The following is a 23,574-nucleotide window of genomic DNA, read 5'->3' on the forward strand; positions in this document are numbered from 1 at the left end:
TTTGCAGCAGATCGTTGATATTTCCTGGGGGAAATCCCTGTGGTCAGAAAAATACCTTTTGCTACTGCCATGAAATTCTGTTCAGATTTGGCTGAGTTGTAATCTGCAGAAAATCTTCATTTCCCTGTTCTGTATTACACTGTTACTGCTTGATTTTGGCAACATGCCAGAAACAATGAATATTTCCAAGCTTGGGTCCCACCATCACTGCAGCACCATACACTGCACTCTGAACAGTTAGGAGTCAAAACTCAGCCTGGCTGTTGTTGGAGTAGCTATACTGGCAGGGGTGGAGAGTAAACCATCTTTGCTCCTGTCAGCCACCCTCCCTTCTCAGCATTGTAACTGATGGAACACTACATGAGACCTTTTCCCTTCCCCACCTCCCACCCCCACTTGATGGGAGTGAGATGGGAATTCCTGGAGCAGAGACAAATACTAATAATTCATCATGGGAACCAAGATAGCATGAGTTCTAAACTCATCTTGAATATAGTGGGCCCAAATCTCATCCATTGAGCCATATTGCCTTTCAAAAAATGCTGCTCATAGCTTTATCCTTTTCTGTGTAGTCTAAAATTGGGCTATTTAGGCATAATCCACTCTCTGTATTTTGTGCATCCCCCTTTATTGGCTGCTTCAAAGAGGATAACCGTTTTTCATATTGTTAGCTAATGTAATTAGCAGAAGCTCAATTGGTAGCAGTGTGTGTTGCAGTGCTGAGGACTGAAACACAAAGGTGATGATGCATGATAGGAAGGGCGTTGTTTGTAATAAAATTTGTCTTTACCCTTCCTCTTTCTTGTAACTAGTTTTTTTGTATGTTCTTTCCTAGATTTTTAAGCAATTTGGATTGCAAAATCAAGCACTTGAAAATTAAGAAATGCCAGAATTAAAGTGGTCTATGAAACCTTAATTCTATCTTTCTTGTATGTATTCATGGGAATTATGATATGGTTTTTAATTATATGATCTCATATTATCTTTTGCACCAGACTCTTTCCTCATTCAGTGCACGGGATGGTGGTGCTCAGGGGTTGTTCAGAGAATGAGGTGGTTGTCTGTAGAACCCCTAGAGGTTAGAAATATGTAAAGAATGGGACTGTGGAATGCAAGAAGAGAAATTACGGTTTTGTGGTTAAGACAGGTGAATGCTACACAGGAGAATTCACTGATATCCATGCCTCTACTGCAGACTAATTGGTGCTGGGCGAATCACTTAAAACAGAATTTTGACATGTGGCCCCTATTTGTATGTTTCTAAGTTTCTGCATGCCCAGACACATGGGGCCGGATTGTCAGAACTGTTGAGCATTCTCAACTGTAATTGAAGTCCATTGACACTATGGATTTTCAGCTCCTCTGGAGTACAGGGCTGTGTCTGGAGGAATGAGCACAAGGGTGGGAGTCCAGTGGCCCTGAATTCTAACCCTGGCTTCACCAGTGGTTTTCTGTGTGGCCTCAGGCTCTTTGCCTTACTTTCCCCATCTGTAAAATGGTGGAGAATAATAGTCTCCTCTCATAGGGGACTTTTGAAGAAAATTCATTAGTATTTGTGAGGCAGTCCAATACTGTACTGATGAGAACCATAGAAAAGATCAGAAAAAATTAATAATTCAGTGCATTGTATGGTGTGTAGTACAGGCAAGTCTACGCATTGTATTATGAGGATAAAGAGAAGCCTCATTTCCTGAGCACCATCCATCCTGTGCACTGAATGAAGCAAGGGTCCTGTGGCGGGGAAATAGCATGTGGTCATGTAATTAACAGGGTGTTATCTCACACACACACTGAATTAAGGTTGCACAGGCACTTGATTCTGTCACTTCCTAACTTTTAAGTGGTTGATGATGCAACATGAATAACTTTCTTTTAATATAGGTTTTGTTTTGTGTTTTGTTTTATTTATTCATTTATTTAGAAAGAGGTAAGGGATGCAGAAAGATGAATTATTAATATAATACATTTATCCAAACTGATGATAGTATATGTTCTATTGCGCCAATAATTTCTAAGTGTGGCTCTGATCCTGCAAAGACTTATGCATGTGTTTAGTTTCCATGAGATTACTCACTTTATGTAATGGAACAACTTGACACACTGAGTAATCTGTTTGCTTTCATGTTCCACCATGGTATGTATTTGTTCTAAATATGAAACACAGATAGCCTTAGGATATCTTACAACTTTTTAAAAGCTGTATTTGTATATACATTACCAATAACTGTTGGAGGATAAGAGAGAACATAGAAATAATATGTTCTCTATGTTCAGAGTAGACAAAAATGTCCTATTTTAGTTCAAGCATGAGCATTATGTTTGCTTATCATATTAACTTACCATAGCTATTAATATATTTCTTACAGAACTTGTGCGAATAGCAGTCATACTATGTTGCAAATTAGTCACCCCTGTTAGTTTCTAACTTTATAATTAAATGTTCATTCTCTAAATATCAAAAACATTGTCTGTCTTCAGAAATGGAACAAACATCACAAAATTATAATAGGAATTTCCTTCTGACTATTGTAGATGACTTCCTGTTGAAATCATAGCCCCATGAAATCAATAACAAAACTCCCTACATTTTTGTGTGAGTGAGTTTTAAAGCATATTTTTGTAAATAGCAAAGCTCTTTGAATGAACTTTGTTTATCAAACCTCCTTTTATTATGTATCATTTTTGTGTGTGTTTATTGCTTCTGAAAGCAGAATTATTCTTCACTCTCACACTTCCATGATTTACCTTGCAATTAGAAACAAGGAACTGAATTTCTTAGAGACCTGTGCAGCTCAGTATTGAGATGAGTTCAATACAGTATAAATGGAGTGATGATTTGCTGTTAAATGGTATGTTAATATAACTGTAAATCATTCTTGCAGTTGCACATAATAATCTCACAGAAACTATTGAGATGAGAAGCTCAAAACTATTGAGCTACAAGTTTTGCTGTGACTGGTTTAAATACTAATACTTGTTTAAAACCCAGACTTTGTTTTCCAAAGAACTTGCTGAAGCTGGATCCAGCAGATAGATACTTGACAGAGCAATGTCTGAACCATCCTTCGTTTCAAACTCAGAGACTCTTGGATCGTTCACCTTCACGGTCAGCTAAGAGAAAACCTTACCATGTAGACAGCAACACATTATCTAACAGGTAAATACAGTAACCAGATCCTCATCAGCTTCGTTTGTTGCATTAATGAGTAAGTTCCTTTCAGGTTTAAATATTAAATCATCTTCACAAAAAGAACACAAGTTTTTCTGATAATTTTGTCATATTGGTATACATATTGTTTTCTATGTCTGAGCTTAACGTGAGAGATAAAGCCAGTTCATCCTTAAAACACACTTCTTCCACACTCATTTTTGGTAATTGATTAAAGATAGGTTAAAGGCCCAATTACATAAAACAAAATGAAAGTGTGTGTGTGTGTGTGTGTGTGTAATGTATTTTTTTGTAGCTGTAATAAAAATATGGGACTGATAACACTGCCTGTTAAACTTGCCCAACACTCCCCATTATAAGTCACTATTTTCAGTTGCTTACAAATTTGTCAAACTTCAACCATTCAAGCTGAAACTTTCCTTTCTAGGTGTCTGCCTGTGGCTGATATTTTTTTGAAAAAATCAGCGAATATGGTTCAGCTGTTTCTGAAAATGAGCCTAGGATTTGCCCATGTTAAAAAAATATTGCCTTGGAGCAGGGACTTGAAATTTGGCAGATGGATAGTATTTGTGACAGGGATGTGCCTCTTGTTGTTCCCCTGAAAATCCACCCAAATTTGGCCAACACATAAGCCTCTGAAAAATTGCATTTCACATATATCAAGTATAGATTTCTGAGATTTTAAAGAGACAAGGTGGGTGAGGTAATAGCTTTTATTGCACCAACGTAAAAGGTTGTTACAACGAGGAAGGAGAAAATTATTCTCAATCTCTCAGGGTGGACAAGGAGCTTAAATTTCAGCAAGAGCAGTTTACATTGGACAATAGGAAAAACTTCCTAACTGTCCAGGGTAGTTAAGCACTGAAATAAATTGCCCGGGTAGGTTGTGGACACTCTTAGGTTATGATTCAATTTGTGTGAATATTTTAAGCAAATTCAACTATTAAATTAGAAATCTGAATTATTTTTAAAAAAAGACCTTTTTAAATTATTTTTTGTGAATAAAGGACTCATGTCTACTTTTTTAAATAGCCCTATAATATGATATTGATCAGTCCTTCTCTCTCAAAAGTTTGATCATGTAAATCTAATTTATTTGTAAGTGAAAGAGATTAAAAAATAAACCGCATTATAAGCATTTAATTCCATAAATGCTTCTATCTCTATTGTGGAAGGTGCTAGATAAAAATAGACATCATATACCAATGCGTAAGAATACATGCATAGCATTTTATATTTCAGACCTTTAGACAGATGGGGCAGGTGGATGAGGGAATGAGGGAGCTCCAGTCAAAAGCAGGGTCCTTTGTTGTGATTGACACTAGGAGTTCTAGAGGATAGGCATCTTCCCTAGTGGCACCCCTCCAAAGGTATGCAGAGCAGTGACTGATCTCCTCTGGATCTTAGACCATCTGCAGACACAGGCCTTTTCTCTTGCACGCCTCATATGATCCACTGAAATTGAGCACCTATTATCTTCACTTTGAGATCTGGGACAGCAAAGTTCATCTTCTGTAAATCATCTGCGATGTGCAGGAGAGAAACTCTATTGTTCTTATAGTTGCCTAGGAGATCTCCTCTCCTGTTCTGCTGCTCTTGTGCACCTTTGAAGGCATGATGTGGAAGAGAGAGATCTAGACCCATAAAAAACTTCGTGCCCACTGCACAAAATTTCCCATATCAACCTGATTAAAGTTTTCAGGACTCCTTCTATTTCTTATATTTTAAAAAAAGTTAGTTTAAGGTTGTTGAAGTAATTATTATAACCCTATGTAAAATATATAACTATGTAATGAAAGCATTACCATTAAAATCATAAGCATAAAAAGGATAGAAATAACCTGTTACAATTTTTATGCAAACAATTGTATCACCTTTTCAATCTATCCATTGTTTGACAGTATTGATGTGACACTTCACCTTGTACATTTCAATAACTGTTACATCTGGTATGTAAGATGTACTCAAGAACTGTTTCACCAGAACATAGCTATTCATCTCCCCCTCTCCCATTTACATATATTAGCACTGTAGATATTGAAAGGATTCAAAGCTGCTGTTGAAATGTATAAGTTAAGTTTGAACATGTATTGTCATTAACTAATTGTTCGAATTAGAAGCAAAAATTTGGCTATCAGGACATAATACATTGTTGTTTCTTACCAGCTAACACTTGCAAATTTATTTTGGGATGGTGGAATTCCTGGTGCCTAATGTGCAGTATTTAAATTAGCTCTGTTTTGAATTGAGTACTCCATTTAGAAATGAGTGTATTTTATTGAAGTTGGGCGTTATTAATATGTATGGTACTGTGTTAATCTTTGTTCATATGCTTTTTAATGTAGAAATCAAGCCAGCAAAAGCTCTGCTGTGCAGTCACATCAGAGATCGAATAGCAAGGATATGCAGACTCTAGGAGCTGGACTGCAAAGAGGAGAAGAGGTTCTTCCAGCAAATGAAAGCTTTCTAAATGGAAATCTTCCTGCAGCTGCACACAGTCCAATGCATACAAAAAAAACAAGCAACCCACCTGGATCTGGCAACAAGGATCTAGCCAATAACAACATACCACATCTTCTCAGTCCAAAGGAATCAAAGACAAAAACAGAATTTGATTTTAATTTGGACCCAAAAGCCTCTGATGGTCCAGGTACAAAATATCTGAAGTCAAACACCAGATCTCAGCAGAACCGGCACTCATTTATGGAAACTTCTCAAAGCAAAACTGGCACTCTGCAGCCAAGTGAGAAACATAGTCGACACAGCTATATTGATACTATTCCCCAGTCTTCAAAGAGTCCCTCCTATCGGACAAAGTCAAAGACTCACGGGGTTCTGACAGATTCAAAATCTGTGGGTAATCTTTCTGAGGCCAGGGCTCAAATTGCGGAACCAAACAGCAGTAGGTATTTTCCATCAAGCTGTTTAGACTTGAACTCTCCTACAAGTCCTACTCCTCCCCGGCACAGTGACAATAGAACTTTACTCAGTCCTTCGGGCAGGAATAACCGAAGTGATGGTACCTTGGATTCCCGAAGACCGCCAACAAGACATTCCAAAACCATGGAAGAGTTGAAATTGCCAGATCATATGGATGGAAGCCATTCACATTCATTATCTGCCCCACATGAATCATTTTCATATGGTCTAGGTTACACAAGTCCCTTTTCCTCACAGCAGCGCCCTCATAGACATTCCATGTATGTGAGCCGAGACAGAGTGAGGTCCAAGGGCTCAGAGGGTGGCTTAAGCGTAGGGCAGGGGATGGCAGCCAGAGCAAACAGCCTGCAACTGTTATCTCCACAGGTGCAGCATAGGTCACTCACACGATCTGTTGGCTCTTCACGGGAAGACTGTACAGAAGATACTAATAGGGTTAGTTTGAAATGTTGCCTATTGAAGTTTTTTTTTCCTCTGTATTCCTTGCATGCATGTAGGCTCGCATGGTCAAAAGTGACCTCTAATTTTGTATGGTTTTTTTTTTTTTCTTCAAAAGAAGGGAGGTTGGATTTTCTGGGGTGCTGAGGTATCCACCATTCAAAATAAGGGTATGTCTACACTACAGGATTATTCCGATTTTACAGAAATCGATTTTTGGAAACAGATTGTATAAAGTCGAGTGCACGCGGCCAAACTAAGCACATTAATTCGGCAGTGTGTGTCCCTGTACCAAGGCTAGCATCGACTTCCGGAGCGTTGCGCTGTGGGTAGCTATCCCATAGTTCCCGCAGTCTCCCCCGCCCATTGGAATTCTGGGTTGAGATCCCAATGCCTGATGGGGGCCAAAAATTTGTCACATGTGGTTATGGGTAAATGTCATCAGTCAATCCTCCCTACATGAAAGCAATGGCAGACAATCATTTCGCACCCTTTTCCCTGGATTGCCCGGGCAGACGCCATAGCACGGCAACCATGGAGCCTGTTTAGCCATTTTTCACTGTCACCGTATGTGTACTGGATGCTGCTGACAGACGCGGTACTGCAGTGCTACACAGCAGCATTCCCTTGCCTTTGCAAGTTAGCAAAGACGGTTACCAGCCATACTGTACCATCTGCTGCTGTCATGGTAAGGTGAGGTTGGTTGCGGGGCGCCTGGACAAAAATGAGTGACTCCAGGACATTCTCTTCTTTAAGTTTTGTCTAATGGAGAGTCAGTCCTGCCTAGAATAGTAGGCTTGCCTGATAAAGAACCAGAGAGCAAACGACCGCTCCGGGTCAGAGCCCCAGACATCCTGTAGAAATGATGAGCTGCATGCCATTCTAGGGTGTGCCCCTGCAACAACGCCACCCGTTGGTTCCCTCCTCCCTCACCTCTTCTGGGCTACTGTGGCAGTTATCCCCCCGTTTGTGTGATGAAGTAATAAAGAATGCATGAATAAGAAACACCACTGACTTTATTGCCTCTGCAAGCAGAGCTCAAGGGGGGAGGGGAGGGTGGTTGGCTTACAGCAAAGTACAGTGAACCACCATTCTGCACTTGCTCAGCCTATAGCTGAAAATAGGAATCTGTGATAAGCACTAGGATAGAAGCACAGGCAGGACTGAATCTCCATTTGTGTGTGGGCCTTTGGTTGTCACTGGTAAAATACAAAATGTCCCAGGATATGTATGTTGGGGGACAGTTCTAAATGGCAGCTTAATTTTTTTATTTGCAGCAAAATGTAGAGGTCTAAGTATCTGATTGTGCGCCCTGGTAGCAAGGGGTAGGCGCGACTGCGCAGTGCTGCTGACTGGGAGGGCAGCTTGAGGCAGAAGCCTCCAGCTGCCATGATATTCCAGGCAGGACTGAATCTCCAAGAGCTACAAGAATGATTCAAGGTCTAGAAAATATGCCTTATAGTGAGACACTAAACAAGCTCAATCTATTTAGTTTATCCAAGAGAAGGTTAAGAGGTGACTTGAGCAAGGTCTACAAGAACCTACGTGGGGAAGAGATCTCCAGGCCAATAGAAAAAGCCTAATGAGATCCAGTTGTTAGGAGCTGAAGCTAGACAAATTCAGACTAGAAATCAGGTGCAAACTTTTTAAATAGTGAGGGTAACTAACCATTGGAACAAATAACCTAAGGATATGGTGGATTCTCCATCACTTGAAGTCTTTACATCAAGACTGGATATCTTTCTAAAAGCTATGCTGGAACTCAGACAAAAGTTATGGGCTTGATGCATAAATTGTTGGGGGAGGTTCTTTGGCTTGTGTTATGCAGAAGATCAAACTAGAAGATCATGGTGTTCCCTTCTGAGTTTAAAATATGTGAATCTATGAAATACTTGTAATAGAAAGGTTTAGGAATATATTCAAGGATAGCATGCGATTAGACAAACTTTTTTCGTGCATCTGTGTCAATTCCAATATCTAATGAAAGTACCCTTTCATTCCTGTTTAATCACTGCCATCCTTAGCCATCTGCTGAACTATCAGCTATGGGGACAGTGTAAAGTTTAATTGATATCTGGGCTAGAGCTATTTTTCAAATTCCGTACCATGTAATCATGCATATCCAGCTATTTGAGATGTATTTGGTTGCATGGTTATTCCAAGCTGTGCTTGATTTCCCCATTACACAGTATCTAATAATAGTAGTTGGAATTGATTGACCATTTCACATGATCTGAGCACTTCACAAACATTGACTTATTAGTCCTCGCAGCCCACTTTTCAGGCCGGTACATAAGTAAGATGTAGGAATCCCAGTTTACAGAGGTGGAAAGTGAAACATAAAGGTGACATGAATTCTCTACCGCCACCCAGCAAGACATTGGCCAAGCATGGAACCACCTGATGCTTGTCCCAACATGCCATGATGCTTCCCAGCCATACTACCTCTTCCTGTATCTTTCACTCTTTGCTTGATAAGCAAGGAGCCATCAATTAGGCATTCCTAATGGTCTATAAATTGAATGTTTCTCTGTTCCTGGATGTGTTGGATCTCTCTCAGAGAAATAATATTTGCCAATGTACTAATTCTTAAAGTAATACAACCCTCTTTCTAGAAATAATATTAATACAAGTTTTTTTGTATACTTGCCACATCATCTCAGACATGATTGCAGTAGGAGAAGCCCTTCTTGTCGTCAGGCATGACAACTGTGAACTATTTAAAAAGAAAAGTAACATTTTAGAATGGTGCTGCAGTAGATACTTTGCAAAACTAGGTTTTATTTCTCCCGTGTGTGCTCATTTTCCAGCTTGCAATTCAGTTAAGCTGGTTATTTTCATGATCACGCAGTCAGTATAATGGTTACTGAAACAGAGCAGTAGTTTCCACCATTCTGTGACAGGGTACTTCCTGATGCTAGCTTATATTTTTATTCTGTGATTTAATAGTATCTTTTTACAGTGAGTCTTATTGTAGTGAATGTTAATTCAATAAGTAATTTTAATGGTATTTCACATTGTGTGAAGACATTGAGTGTAATTATCAAATCATTTTTGTCTTTTGACAACTAGTTGACAAATGCATATTTTAGTTAGAAAAAATGTACCTTCCATCTCTATTGCATTGATTCATTTTGGCTTGGTTAGGAATGTCTGTCTGACTTAGCAGTTTCTAATTCATTTTGTATGCGTTTGTCTCTTAAGGCTAACATTTTCAACCCTGAATATCTCAAGTAAGGTTTCTAAATCCATATTTAGGCAAAGTAAAGGTGTAAAGGAATAAAGTGGCTTCGTTTTTCTGAGTTGCTGAGCAATCATAAATCTCCCTGATGCTAATAGAACTTAATGGTGCGCATTACCTTTTGAAAATCTGGCAATTTTTACTTACATGCTTAAATATGGATTTAGGAGCCTAGGTTTGAACATATTGATCCAAACTAAGAGTTAAATACCTTTTATGCTCTCTCCTGCTCTTCCCCCTATATTGAGGTACAATACTACGATAAAGTTAAAATGGATTTGTAAACTGTTATGGTCAGAAAATTGTCATAAGGAAAAAAGATAGTGAATGTCAGGAAGTTTGTAAATTCTCAACTCTCTTAAACTATTGTTTGTTTTCAGAGGGTTGACAAAACTAGTTAGAATTCATAGAGTTTTGACTGTATAAAGTAATTTTTTTCCAAAATGTCAGGAGGGGGGATTAGATGGAGTGGCATGGTCAGGTCAACTGTATTTCTGTTAAAGGAAAGCCTGTGCTCTGTATTAAAATAACTGCTCCCCAAAGCTCTTTGCTCAAAAGCTGAGTTGAGCACAAATTTGTTTTGTATACTTTATCAAATTTTCATTTTTTCTCTTCCCCCACCTTCTCTCTTTCTCTCTGTTTTCTGAATTTCCTTTTAGCAATTTCCTTCCCTCTTCCTGTTAGCTGTACAAGGTCTGTTTAAAGGGAAAATTCCTTGCTTGACTGTCTTTTAGATGTCACTAAGTCCTTTGGTGGGAAGAAAAAAGTCAGGTTTTAGATAGTAGTTTTTGGGTTGTTGTTTAAGTCGACTTTTTGGGTGGGTATTTGTTTTTATTTTGTGTTTTTGTTTTAAAAGATGAACACGAGAGAGCAAAAGAATAGGAAAGATAAATGACATTTTCTGTGTCTCTCACCTGCAGTTTAACTGCTGAAAAATCACAGGTACATCAAACAACAAGCAACTTTATCAGGCATTTTAGCGCCTTGCAAACTTTTAGCAGAATTGCGCTGTAGTTTAAGGCATGTTTTTTAGCTTGCCTTTCTGGTAACAGCAGCATTGCAGGATATACTTATCTGGACTGACTAAACCAGATTTCATTAGCTAGATGGCAGGATAGAAGGAAATAAGCAAGAGGAAAATGAGGTGAGGAAGGAAATTAATAACCTAGGGGGGCGTCAATAGCAGGGACCTTAAATTCACATCCTAAATATTGCTAAGGATCTAACCAACCCACTGGTGATGGGGGTGTCATCTGGTTATCTCTTCTCACAGGGTCTGGCTAGAACATCTTTCCAAATCAGGACTTAATTGGTGGTAAATGTCTGGGTCCAAGCAGATTCTGGCAATTGGAGGCCATAAACACATTATGACACAGGGTTCCCCTGTGGCTCTGTCCCTGTGGCCCCACTCCAAGACTGTGGCTCTTCCTGTGCTTGGAGAAACTGGGGCAGCAGCACAGAGCTTCCTTCTCCCCCAACCAGGAATGGCAACAGGAGGCCCCTCTTCTCCTGTGGAGAGGCAGGGGTGGCAGCAGGATGCCTCCCCCACTTCCACCCCCACCAGTACTTACAGCTTGGCTGCTGAGGTATTTGGGTGAATGAGCAGAGCCCTCTGCACTTTTCTCTCCTGATACACATACAGTCCTCTACTGAAGTTGTCTTGACAGTTCCTCACACCCCACAGCAGCAAGTCTTAGAGTTAATGCCTCCATTGAGATACATTCGTTAGCTCACCTGTCCAAGAGCTATTGTTTCAGGCTGTTAGGCAAACATTGCTCCATTGGTTACACTTGGGTCACGTTATCAAATTTTCTTCACAAGCATAACAGCCAGAGACTTTTTTTTTTCAATGAAAGCTAAGATTCTGGTGTAATCACATAACTCCAGAACCTGGGACCCTAGGCATGAGCCTCTAGTGCCTCTGCCTTAATCCATTCCTGGTGACTGACTGCCATTACTGTGAGGCTGATTGACATGCAACACCATTTGTCATCTGCTCACTCCTTCCTCCCAGCAAGTTGTCCCATAGCCTCAAGAACAGCAATGTATGGAGTGGGGTGGCAGCCTTGCTCTGTCAAAATTAACCAACCAAAACGCCTGTTCGGTGATTGCCTGTATTCCTCTCCATATTTGTAATCACTCCAAAAGTCTTGAAAATTCCTTCCAGTATTTCTTCCCATTAAACACATCTAGTGTATAGCAATCTGGGTTTGCAATTTTGTGTGCTTATTTTATAAAAAGTTTTATAGGACAGATTGAGCAAAAATGTTACTTTTCACCTGCTTTGGACAATTTAAGACTTTAACCTGGTGTGCAGGACTCTGCACAATGCCTCTTCTAAGCAGAATGCAGTGATGTTTTAGTTGATCTCTAGAATCCACAGTGATCAGTGAATTCAAAACTAACTGTAGAAACTGACCCAGCCCTAGTCAGAAATACCTTTTGGTGGTTTTGTGGTTAATTAAAGCACTGGACTGGGACCTGAGAAATCTGGGTTCAGTTCCTGACTCCATCACAGATTTCTTGTGTGATCATGAGCAAGTCACTTAATATCTCTGGCCCCTATTCTAGAAAGCCCTGCAGGCACCTGATTAACTTTAGTCATATGGTTACATCCCAGTGAAGTCAAAGTACATGCATAAGGACTTTCCTAAATAGACCTGGACTTTAAAATGCTTTCCTGAATCAGGATATCTTATCTCATTTCCCTATCCATAGAACAGAAATAACAATACTTTCTTCCACTTTTTCTCATCTTTATTTAGATTGTAAGCTCTTTGGGGCAGGAACCATTGCTTGTTATGTACAGTGCCTAGCACAATGGGGCCTCTAGGCACTACCATAATATACATAATAAGTGCTAACGTTATATAATATTGCACATATCATAAATCACATGGTTTTCCTATTTGCTTTTTTAAATTTGCTATCGTCAGAGTGACCAGATCCCACCAGAGATGAATCTAACAAGATCTGCAGTTAAAGATTCTTCCAGAGACGTTACAACTTCATTTCATTCACAGCAAAAGTCTGAGGTCTGAGTCACTTTCAAATCCAAAATATCATGCCTTTGGGGCAAATATTTTTTTAATGCCAGCTTTCTTTTTATAAACAAAATCCAATCGTTATTGATTGCATAGTGTTGGGTTTCATTATAGCAACGGTTCATAAAACAAAAGGTAAACTGTGGCTGGATTTTATGCTGTGACATCTTCTGGAAGAACAGTACAAGTGTCATCCTTTGTTTTTAATAGATGTTTTTTCTTTGGCTTAGGGTGGAACGTATCATGATCCGCACCCAGAGGATGGAGCCTCTAGTAAAGAAAATAGACTTCTGTATAATGACCCTATTCCCAGAAGAGTTGGCAGCTTTTACAGAGGTAGTTTTGCAATGTGCCCTACACAATTAACCAATGTTTTAACATACAGTAGAATCATAGCACTAAGAAGGATATTCTGAGCTATGCAAGAACAAATAAAAAAGTGACTGGAAAAAAATACACCAAGCTAGTACTAAGTCTATAGAGTCCTTCTGGTTTATCTCTTTTACTACAGTGCATATCTACGAAGTATTTTTTGCAAATACTACCTTTTGCCGATTCACAAGGCATACATAGTATAATACTTTGCAGAGCACAAGACAATTTGCTTACATGGGTATTGGGGGGAAAAATAAACTCAGTGAAATTAAGGAGTTTATCAGGGTTTATATACCGTTTTAATCACCAAGGTATCTGATCACATTTAGCAATATACAACACAAAAGGACATATTTAATGAACTGTCTTTGTGTTCAGAAAACTTTCTTTCCCAGTCTGTACCATGCACATGCTATCGTGTCCATTTTAACTGATAGGAGTGTTCTAAATACAAAATGTTAATTATGGTACATTGCATTGGTATACTAGCCTTTCATCTCTAGAGACCTAGATTCAAATCTGTTGTTTGATTTACTAAAGGACAAAATCCATTCTTTAAATGAAGCACATTTATATACGTAGGTCTCCAGTAGCCATCTAGAGACCTATTTAAAGGTCATTGGAGCCAACGAGCTGTTCTGATGGGTTCTGATTATTGGTATTTCTTGCAGTGCCATCTCCACGTCCAGAGGGCACATTCCTTGAAAACAGTGTGTCAAACAGAGTCAGTGCACTACCAGCAGACAGCAGCACCGTGACAAACCACTCAAAAAGACAAACTACCTTTGATCCATGGTGAGTTGTTGTTTACACAGACATACACAGGGTAATATGGAAAGAAAGACCACTAAAGAGCGGCCTCAATTCGATTTTTCTTAAAAGAAATCATTAACATGATCACCTCGCTGCCTATAGTTGTGTGTGGCATGCAAACATCCTTATATGTTCCCTTTGCCTATGCTGAAATAACACTGTATGATTTCTGCCCCTTCTGGTTCCTCAAGAAGGTTCTTATGAAGTTATTCCAGTAAACACATTTTAAAAAAATATATAAATGTTAATATATTTGTGTATTTTTCTCTGATTTTTCTTCCATTACCCAACATATGTCATCTGTGATTAAAGATAAGAGGGAGTGTGGTATACAAGGGCATTTGTCCCATTTGTGGATTCCAGGATCAGCAAGTGGCAGACCAATGGGAAAAAATGTCCAAATGCATGTCTTCATATACAGTTAGGACTGTATTTACGAAGAATATAGTTATTGTTCTACATGTGGTGATTGCTTCTCTCCTTTTGCTCATACACCACAGAACTACAATAGTTAACACTGCAGAAAGAAATGGATTCTATTGGGAAGACAGGACAAACCTTCTGTGTTAGCTCTGTATATTGTTTTTAAAAGATTTGAGAAACTTTTAGAGGAAAACTGTATACTCAGTTACCCTTAAGTATTTTATGTGCTAGTTTTCTTCAATCCTACTAATAAACATAATCTAACTCCATCATATAACAGAGGAATTAATTATCTGTAATTGCACCAGTAATTTGACAGCCCTGAAATAAAGAAGAAAACATAATTTGGTCATTGACAATTATTTAGCTCTTAAAATCTTGTCATTCTACCGCTTTGTACAAATACAATAATTTACATCAAATAAAAATAAGTATTACTCTTAGAAAGGATCGTGACTCGTTTTACATGATTAAAAATGGTGTTGGTTCTCACTAGTGAACTAACTGTCCTTCAAACTCCATTACATCTTTTGCAAGATTTTAGTAAGATCTTTAATTGTATTAACTATACAGTGGCTACCAAGGGAAATGTAGTGTTTATATAATGGATGAACTCCAAAGTACTGGCACACGTGGTTCTGTATGAGAAATCCTAGCAGTGGTTTAACGATATTTCAAAGTTGTTCTCTGCTGTAAGTGCAACTTAATCACATTCTTCACTAATGTAGAGTCTGTGTTTCTGTACTTTATATCTTTTTGTGGGGGAAATTCTGTAATTGCATGTAAAAATGTTAACTCTCTATTTTAATAGAACATGACTCTGATTGCATCATTTTATGATTAACTACATATTTAATGTTCTAATGGCATACATAATTGATATGTGAAAACTCATCTCAAGTTATGAATGAATGTGTAATCCATCTGAACTTCCTACTACTCTAAGATATTGCTTCTCACTCATCTTATTGCTCTTTGTTACCTCTTTCTCATGTCAAAGATTTTGTAACTGTTTTAGGCTGAACTGACACAGATGTTCCCTTGTCCATGTATGCATTTGTACACCCTAGCTTCGCTGTCCTGCATCTTTAAAATTAAAGACATTATCCTGCTGAACTTGTCTATTGTCATTAGGATTTACTCTTAAATGACTTAAATTATCTCTGCATTTAGGCAGCCCGAGCTAAACAAAAACATATTTTTCATCCTATCGGGAACTTTTCTGTTTACCACACTCACTTTATATTCCTCTAAATTCTTGGGTTTTTCCATTTCCTTCTCTATTTACGAGAGTAGATACTTTGCTCTTTCACTTAATTCTCATGGAACTAATGCAGTTGACAGTAATAGCCTGGCCTTGAGCCAGATGTATATTACCTGCCTGCACTGTGAGATTACCTGCATAGCTCTACCAATGTACTCCAGTCTTGACCTGAAGCCAGCAGTGCACCTGAGGAGAGAGGAAAGGACCCTTTATCTTATTTACAATAGCTTTCCAAAATCCCGTAGGCACTGTGACTTGGAAATAAAGCTAGTGACACACACACGATACCAGTGTGGGGAATTCTGGTCCAGCCACTTTTAAGAGTTTAACAGTTAATTGCACAAAGTGATGCAGTTTCTGTTTTCATAATACTTATTGAGGCTAAGCACTGTCGTCGTCTTGTTGCATTTCATGTATTTCTTGTAGTGACACCTGGTGGTACCATTGTGTGTCTGTTTTTCTACTAGGAAGCCCCTTTTTTCAAATGATTATAACTTGGCAGTAAACATTTGCTGTGTGTTTTTTTTTTTTGTTTGTTTTTTACCCCTATATGCAAAATCTTTGCCTTAGATCTTGGGGGACAAGGGCATTAATTTAAAAAAGTTTTAAAAAATCCTGCTCTTAGGAGAACTGGTATTTAAAATAGTTTGCTAGTTTCAGATGATGTCTTGCCTTCATTTACAGTAACTCAATGACTTTTTTTTTTTTAAAGTTAACTTAAGTCAGTATTTAACTTTGAGAATTTAACTACTGGCCATGTGTGGTAAGCACTTCTCAAAGAAACCTTCATAAAGATTTTAAAAATCTCTTTGATTAGGACAAAATCTAACTCTCTCAGACATGTGAGAGACAGTATGTATGTCTACACCAGGGGCAGGCAAACTTTTTGGCCTGAGGGCCACATCGGGTTTCCGAAATTGTGTGGAGGGCTGGTTAGGGGAGGCTGTGCCTCCCCAAACAGCCAGGCATGTCCCAGCCCCTGCCCCCTATTCCACCCCCGCTGCTTCTCTCTCCCTGATTGCCACACCACCCCCCCCTCAGACTCCTGCCTCATCCACCCTACCCTGTCCCCTGACCGCCTCTGGACCCGCTGCCCTCTGCTGCCCCATCCAACTCCTCCTCCTCCTCATTCCTGACTGCCCCCCTGGAACCCCTGCCCCATCCAACCCTCCCTGTCCCCGACCGCCCCCAGAACCCCTGCCACCCCATCCAATCCCCCTCCTTCCTGACTGCCCCCATTAACGCCCTGTTCCCCTTCCTCTGACCTCCCCGACCCCTATCCACACCCCCGCCCCAACCAGCCCCCTGAACTCCCCTGCCCTCTATCCAACCCCTTGAACTCCCCTGTCCTCTATCCAACTCCCCCTGCCCCCTTACTGCTCTGCCCAGAGCACCAGGACAGGCAGCCGTGCCGCCTGGCTGGAGCCAGCCATGCCACTGCACAGCAGAGAGCACCGGGTCAGGCCACGGCTCTGCAGCTGCGCTGCCCCAGGAGCTCGCAGCACAGTGAACTGAGGCTGCCGGGGAGTAGGAACAGCAGGGGAGGGGCCAGGAACTAGCATCCTGGGCCGAGAGCTCAGGGGCTGAGCAGGATGGTCCCACGGGCCGTAGTTTGCCCACCTCTGGTCTACGCCATGCTGTGAAACCCATGGCAGTGAGTCTCAGAGCTCAGGTCTGCAAGCTCAGGCTCATGGGGCTGATGCTACAGCACTAGTAACAGCTGTGTAGAGGTTTGGGCAGGAGCTCAAGGTTTGAAGCCCAGGGAAGGGGGCAGGGGTTTCAGAGCCCAAACTCCAGCCCAAGCCACAATGTCAAAATTGCTGTTAACACCATAGCACAAGCCCTGTGAACTCAAATCTGTAGACCCGGACTCTGAGACTCGCTGGTATGGGTTCTAAAATGCAGTGTAGAAGTACCATCTGCTTGGAGACGTACCGTCAGTATGAACTCTGCAATGCGTCTGGAGCTGTGAACTACTACTGAGCACCCCAGCCTACTGTGAAAGATGGATGCTGGCCTGTTGATGCATACATGCTTGCTGCACCACCTCCGCTCCAGCTCAGTGCACCTGTACATGACACGTGCCCTTACATCTGAGCAGTAGAGTCTGACTCTGCTCTTTACTTAATTTTAAATTTTTGTATCCACATTCATCTCTTCTGTGAAGCCAAAACACACAAGTTGACCAGTATTGCCAAACCTAAGCATTCAAAAATCATGAGACAAGCATAAAATTGATGTTTATTGCTTTTATTTTTTAAATTGGGTTGTTTTTATTTGCCTTCTTGTTTCTGAGCTGTTAGGATGCACTCAGGTCACATTATCAGGTTTTTCTCTGCAACCATAAGGGCTAGAAAATTACTTTTTTAAAAAAAAATAAAAGCTGTCATTCTCATGTAACTGCTTACCTCCAGGAGCTGGGGTTTTAAGAAAAAACACCAAATATCACAAGACTTGTCATAAACTTGGAAGAGTTGGTAACACTGAGTGACTATACATCCCACTTTTACCAAGCTAATCCTGTTTTTTCTTATTTCACTCTCATCATATAACGAGCATGTGTTTTTATATCAACCATCGTTCACGGCCAAAGCTTGTCAGACCACAGCATATGCAATAAGAGTTTGAGGAGTTGAGCACCAATCTAATCAGTGCAAAGACACTCCATTGGCCCCTTGAGCAAACAGAATGGGGAGTAAGAGGGCGGATACCTACCAGCCTATCTGTACATGACTTTCCTCCTCTTTATGGAGGAGAGGGAAGTGAAGAATAGAGCTCCACCTCCCTTCAGTCTTCTCTGCCGCTACAGGCAGACATTTTCTGACCTGGATGCAGTGAATTAAGGACGGGAGCCAGAACATAGAGCATTTGAATATTTAACTACCCTGAAAAAAATGGTGCAAAAAGTGTTTGGTTTTGATTTTGAAGATGCAATCATCTTAAATGGACAGTGACTTTTCTTTACATGGGACTTGGAGGCAGAAAAGCCATGCGAGGAAATTCTGCATTACCCGGTGTGTTATAGGGTCAACCTCTGTGGCAAGACAGAAGGGTTTGTATATGGGCCAGTGGAGCAGTATAGACCTGGTCACTGGGCTTGCAATTTACACTGGGTCAGTTTTGTTGTTTAACTCCCATGTTTTGAGGAATGGCAGGCAGCAAACTGTCCTGTTTTCTCCCACCCCAGCTCTCTAATAGTAGTAGGTGCACATTAGATACTACAGGGTGAGGCTGAGGATTCCTCAGCACCACTTGCTCAGTTCACAGCCCGGTGGCTTGGACTCTGTACTTTTAGGATTTGGCCTACAAGTTAGGGAAGATGGAACTTTCTCAAACCACATACTTTTATGTCAATAACTTTTGTGTGTATGTTGTCCGTGTTACGTCACCTCTGTGATGGAAGGCATCCGTAAAGCTGTCAGCAGTTTACTCTTGGATTTCCTCAATGCTGCATTAAATGGGTGAATAGTTAGAAGACAGCCTTTCTGCAGTTTTGCTGTATTACCAAATGCAAAAGGCTGGATGGAATTGGGAATCCCTAGTAATTTGATGTCTTTTAAATTTGTATAAGAATCTAGTCATTAAATACTATACTAATGACTTTTCATGGAAGCTAATTATAGCTTTGTAATTTTCTAATGAAAAGCATATTGCTGAAATCTAGAAGGAGCGTTCTAGAGGGTTTTTTAGCGTAGATGTATGTTCCAGAACCATAAATTATGCAAATCTCCACATCTCCTTTCTTCCTACACCTCAGAAACACATCCCACCTCCTCAAAAATTTATTCAGCAAATGCAATTTGTGACAGCCTTTAGACATCTCATGCGTTCGTATTTGGATTCCCATCTGACTTTGCTTTTATATAGTAAATATATAACATTGAGAAATTGAGCTTAACTTCTGATATAATGACCATACTTTGAGTATGGGATATGTCCTAGCCTTTTCATCCATATGATAAATAACATTTGTAGTTGTTTTCCTTACATTTAAAGTAATCTGTTGCTGATCAGCTCTGGATCACAGAGTTTTTGGCAGCCTGAAATTTAAATTTTAGTCTTTGCAATAACTCCAGTTTTCTGTGGCTGTCTTCACTTTGCCAGCACTGTCCCATGATCCAGAGAGAGACCCATCCATAAGAAAGGTTTGAGAGGAGTTGTTAAGTAGAAGTGAACAACTATAGATCTCCACAGCTTCCGCGATGATAAATTTGGAGCCGCCAGCAAAGCTCAAGAATTTTTGTAGACAATCTTTTGTTTCAGCCTCATGATCATTACAGCTCTTCTGACCCTCAAACAAGTGATGGGTGAATTAGAACAGATTTTTATCTGATATAAGTTGTCTGTACATTTGCTCAGATATTACTTTTTTTATATAATATCTTCTGTGTGATGTTTTTGCTCTGAATATAAGATCCCAAGTGAAAAATTAGACAAATTTACAAGATAATCTTTTCCCTAAAGTACTTCACTGGATGTTTTTAGTTAACCATTTTAACCTAACAATGTGTCCTTAGCTTTCCATTTAATTAAGAATGTTTTATCTATTAGTTTTATGTTATTCTTGTGCCATAAATTAATAAAATATTTTGAATGTCTTTGGTTTAAAAAAATCTGCATTCTTTAACATGAAATCCAAAGATATCATATGATGACACAACATCCAAAGATTTTTCTCTGACAATATTTTTTTTCATGTTTAGGAAAAGTCCTGAAAATGTTAACAGTCAGTCGGAGCAACTCAAGGAGAAAGAAAAACAAGGTTTTTTCAGGGCAATAAAAAAGAAAAAGAAGAAATCTCAAACTGTAAGTATATCCTGTAGTTTCTAAAATAGTGTATATTTTCCATTGTTTTGAAGCTGCCACCTTAAAATGGGTTAGACCAATGCTGTATTGTTATATTATGTGTGGGCATACCTGTGTACTTATGGAAGTAGTCTTCTTTTCCTTTCAGGATTTACCTATTTGCCTATTCAAATGTTTTGCTAAGGAGCTATACTTTCTACAATTATTTGCTTACATCTAGGACCCCTAGAATTCTGTTACAAGCAGCAAAGCAAACTGTGGCCTTATATAGACTAACAGATGTTTTGCAGCAGTTTGAGCTTTAGTGGTGCATACCTGTGAGATTGATGCAAGCTTCTGTGCTTGCATTGCATCAAGAAATTCTCATGCTGCAATGCTCCTGTTAGTCTATAAGGTGCCACAGGACTCTTTGCTGCTTCTACAGAACCAGACTAACACGGCTACCCCTCTGATACTATTACACTTGAGGTAGGGTTACCAAGCATCCAGTTTTCAAGTGGCAAAGAGTCCTGTGACACCTTATAGACTAACAGACGTATTGGAGTATGAGCTTTCGTGGGGAAACGCCCGGTTGAAAAGGGACCCTGGCGGCTCTGGTCAGCACCACTGACTCGGCCGCTAAAAGTCCAGTTGGTGGCACAGCAGGGCTAAGGCAGGTTCCCACCTGCTCTGGCTCCGTGTGGCTCCCAGAAGCAGCAGGCATGTCCCTCCAGCTCCTAGGCACAGGGGCAACTATGGGGGCTCCACACGCTGCCCCTGCCCTGAGCGCCGACCCCATAGCTCCTATTCACTGGGAGCCACTCTGCTGCTGTTTGACAAAACAATAGGCAGCATCAGAGATGCTGGAAGATGTCTGTCTGTCTGTCTTCAGATGTAGGCAGATAAGATTGGCTTACACACAACTACACTTAGGTTTTTCTTCACGTCTGCATGGACTGTAAATATGCTCATCAGAGCAAGCTTTACTCCTTTTCAGTGGTGAGTGGAATTTATTTATTTTATTTATTTATTTATTTTGCTGCAGCATTTAAGATCTCTGAATTATTGTTTCTATCGTAGAATCACCAGCTGGCTGTGAAGCTATATTGAAATAATGATCTGATACTGTTTACATACTGTACACCAAGATCTGGATCCAAAGCCCATTGGAAAGACTCCTATTTACATAATTGAACTTAGGATCAGGCCCTAAATGTGCGTAAATTTTAAAAATTAGGGCAGTGTGCTTCACAAAACAGCCTATACTACTGAGGCATAAAATGAATGTGAACAGAAGTTCAGTAATATAGAGTAATTGAATTTTTGTTTACAAACAAAAGTTTACAATGACTACGTTTAAAAAAAAAAAAAGACAAAGAAAAACTTTAATGTTGCCAAATTTTAAGATGGAAAAGTCTAGGGAGATTGGGATGAGAGTATGTATTAGTAAACAGATTGTGAAAAGCAGCACACTTTTTCTACTAGTAAATTACTCATAATGGCTATACTTGGTTTTCGAGGCATTGGTGTTTGGAGAATGTGTAGTTACTGGAGTGTTTGTAAACTGTTAGGATCTGACCCTACCAATTTAATACAAATATCAGGTCGGCAACCTTTCAGAAGTGGTGTGCCGAGTCTTCATTTATTCACTCTAGTTTAAGGTTTCATGTGCCGGTAATACATTCCAACATTTTTAGAAGGTCTCTCTCTATAAGTCTATAAACTATTGTTGTATGTAAAGTAAACACGTTTTTTAAAATGTTTAAGCAGCTTCATTTAAAATTAAATTAAAATGCAGATCTTTTCAGTTTTGTGCAGTGGTTCTTAACCTGGGGTGCACGCATCCCATGGGGTAGGGCCGGTGCAAGGATATTTTGCGCCCTAGGAGAAACTTGCACCCCTCCCTCCCCCCTTCAACATCAGTTCATTGAGGGGCAAATCCTAACGAGCCTTTATAGACCCCAGGGGCCGGCCAGGGGCTGCTCCCCAGACCAGGTTCCTCCCTCCCCGACCCCTGTACTCCCTTGGAGGGTGCACAGTCCCCCCCGTGAGCCCTCCCCACCCCACCCAGGTGGCCCCTGCCTCGAGTCCACTCGCTGGCTTTGCCGTGCTTGGGCCACTGCAGCAGCTCGGCAGGGAGGGAGCCGTCTTCCAGAGGCACCGGAGAGCCAGAGTTGGGAGCAGCCCTGCAAAGGTAGTGGCGCCGCTAGCAGGAAGCAGCTGTGCCCCCCTGCCCCTCCTGCCCAGGCTGCGGCCTGGTGCCCCCACAGGGGCTCCTGCAGGCTGCAGTGGATGTATGCGGGCGCCCGCCCCCATGCGCCCCCCGGCTCTCCTCTCGCCTAGGGTTACCATATTTCAACAATCAAAAAAGAGGGAAGAGCCCTGCCCTAGCCCCGCCCCCATCCACTCCCTCCCACTTCCCACCCTGATTGCCTCGGTCAGAACCCCCAACCCCAGGGCCGGTGTAACCATTTAGGCGACCTAGGCAGTCGCCTAGGGCGCTAGGATTTGAGGGGCAGCATTTTCTTCTGCAGCGACTGCGGCAGCCGGATCTCCAGTTGCCGCTGGCATTTAGGCGGAGGGAGCTGGGGCAGGGGAGCGCGGGGAGGGCTGCCTGCAGCAAGTGGGGGGGGGGCAACACGCAGGGGAACTCCCTGCCCCAGCTCACCCCTGCCCCACCTCCTCCCCAATCACGCTGTGGCTGCTTCACTTCTCCCGCCTCCCAGGCTTGCGGAGCCTAAGCTAATTGGCGCTGCAAGCCTGGGAGGCGGGAGAAGTGAAACAGCGACGGCGTGCTCGTGCGTGGAGCAGGGGTGAGCTGGGGCAGAGGGGGTGCCTCAGGGCGGAGGGTGGGGGATGGGGAGCTGCCACGAGGGGGGTGCCTCAGGGCGGATGGGGAGCTGAGGCGCCTCAGGGGCGGGGCTCGGGACGGGGAGGAAGGTGGAAGTTAGGACACAAAACATCCTTGCACGGGCCCTGCCCAACCCCCCGCCCCGCCCCTTGTCCCCTGACTGCCCCCTCCTGGGACCTCTGCCTCTAACTGCCCCCCAGAACCGCACCCCCTACCTAAGCCTCCCTGCTC

The 23,574-nt window shown here is 41.2% G+C and overlaps 1 protein-coding gene across 7 annotated transcripts in view; it reads left to right on the forward strand.

Annotated features, from left to right (window-relative positions):
* CDKL5 (cyclin dependent kinase like 5) overlaps positions 1-23,574 on the forward strand; it is a 200,817-nt gene that overhangs the window by 168,595 nt on the left and 8,648 nt on the right. For 6 of the 7 annotated variants that reach the window (XM_039484233.1, XM_039484282.1, XM_039484261.1 and 3 more), the window contains 6 exons: positions 3,006-3,157; positions 5,515-6,544; positions 12,725-12,823; positions 13,063-13,168; positions 13,879-14,002; positions 20,411-20,513. In XM_039484233.1, the coding sequence (XP_039340167.1) occupies positions 3,006-3,157; positions 5,515-6,544; positions 12,725-12,823; positions 13,063-13,168; positions 13,879-14,002; positions 20,411-20,513 (1,614 nt within the window). The remainder of the gene's footprint in view (positions 1-3,005; positions 3,158-5,514; positions 6,545-12,724; positions 12,824-13,062; positions 13,169-13,878; positions 14,003-20,410; positions 20,514-23,574) is intronic. The other variant, XM_039484275.1, reaches the window with a different exon arrangement.

The sequence above is a fragment of the Mauremys reevesii genome, linkage group 1 (assembly GCF_016161935.1).
Source record: "Mauremys reevesii isolate NIE-2019 linkage group 1, ASM1616193v1, whole genome shotgun sequence".
In the NCBI taxonomy this organism is placed as follows: domain Eukaryota; kingdom Metazoa; phylum Chordata; order Testudines; family Geoemydidae; genus Mauremys; species Mauremys reevesii.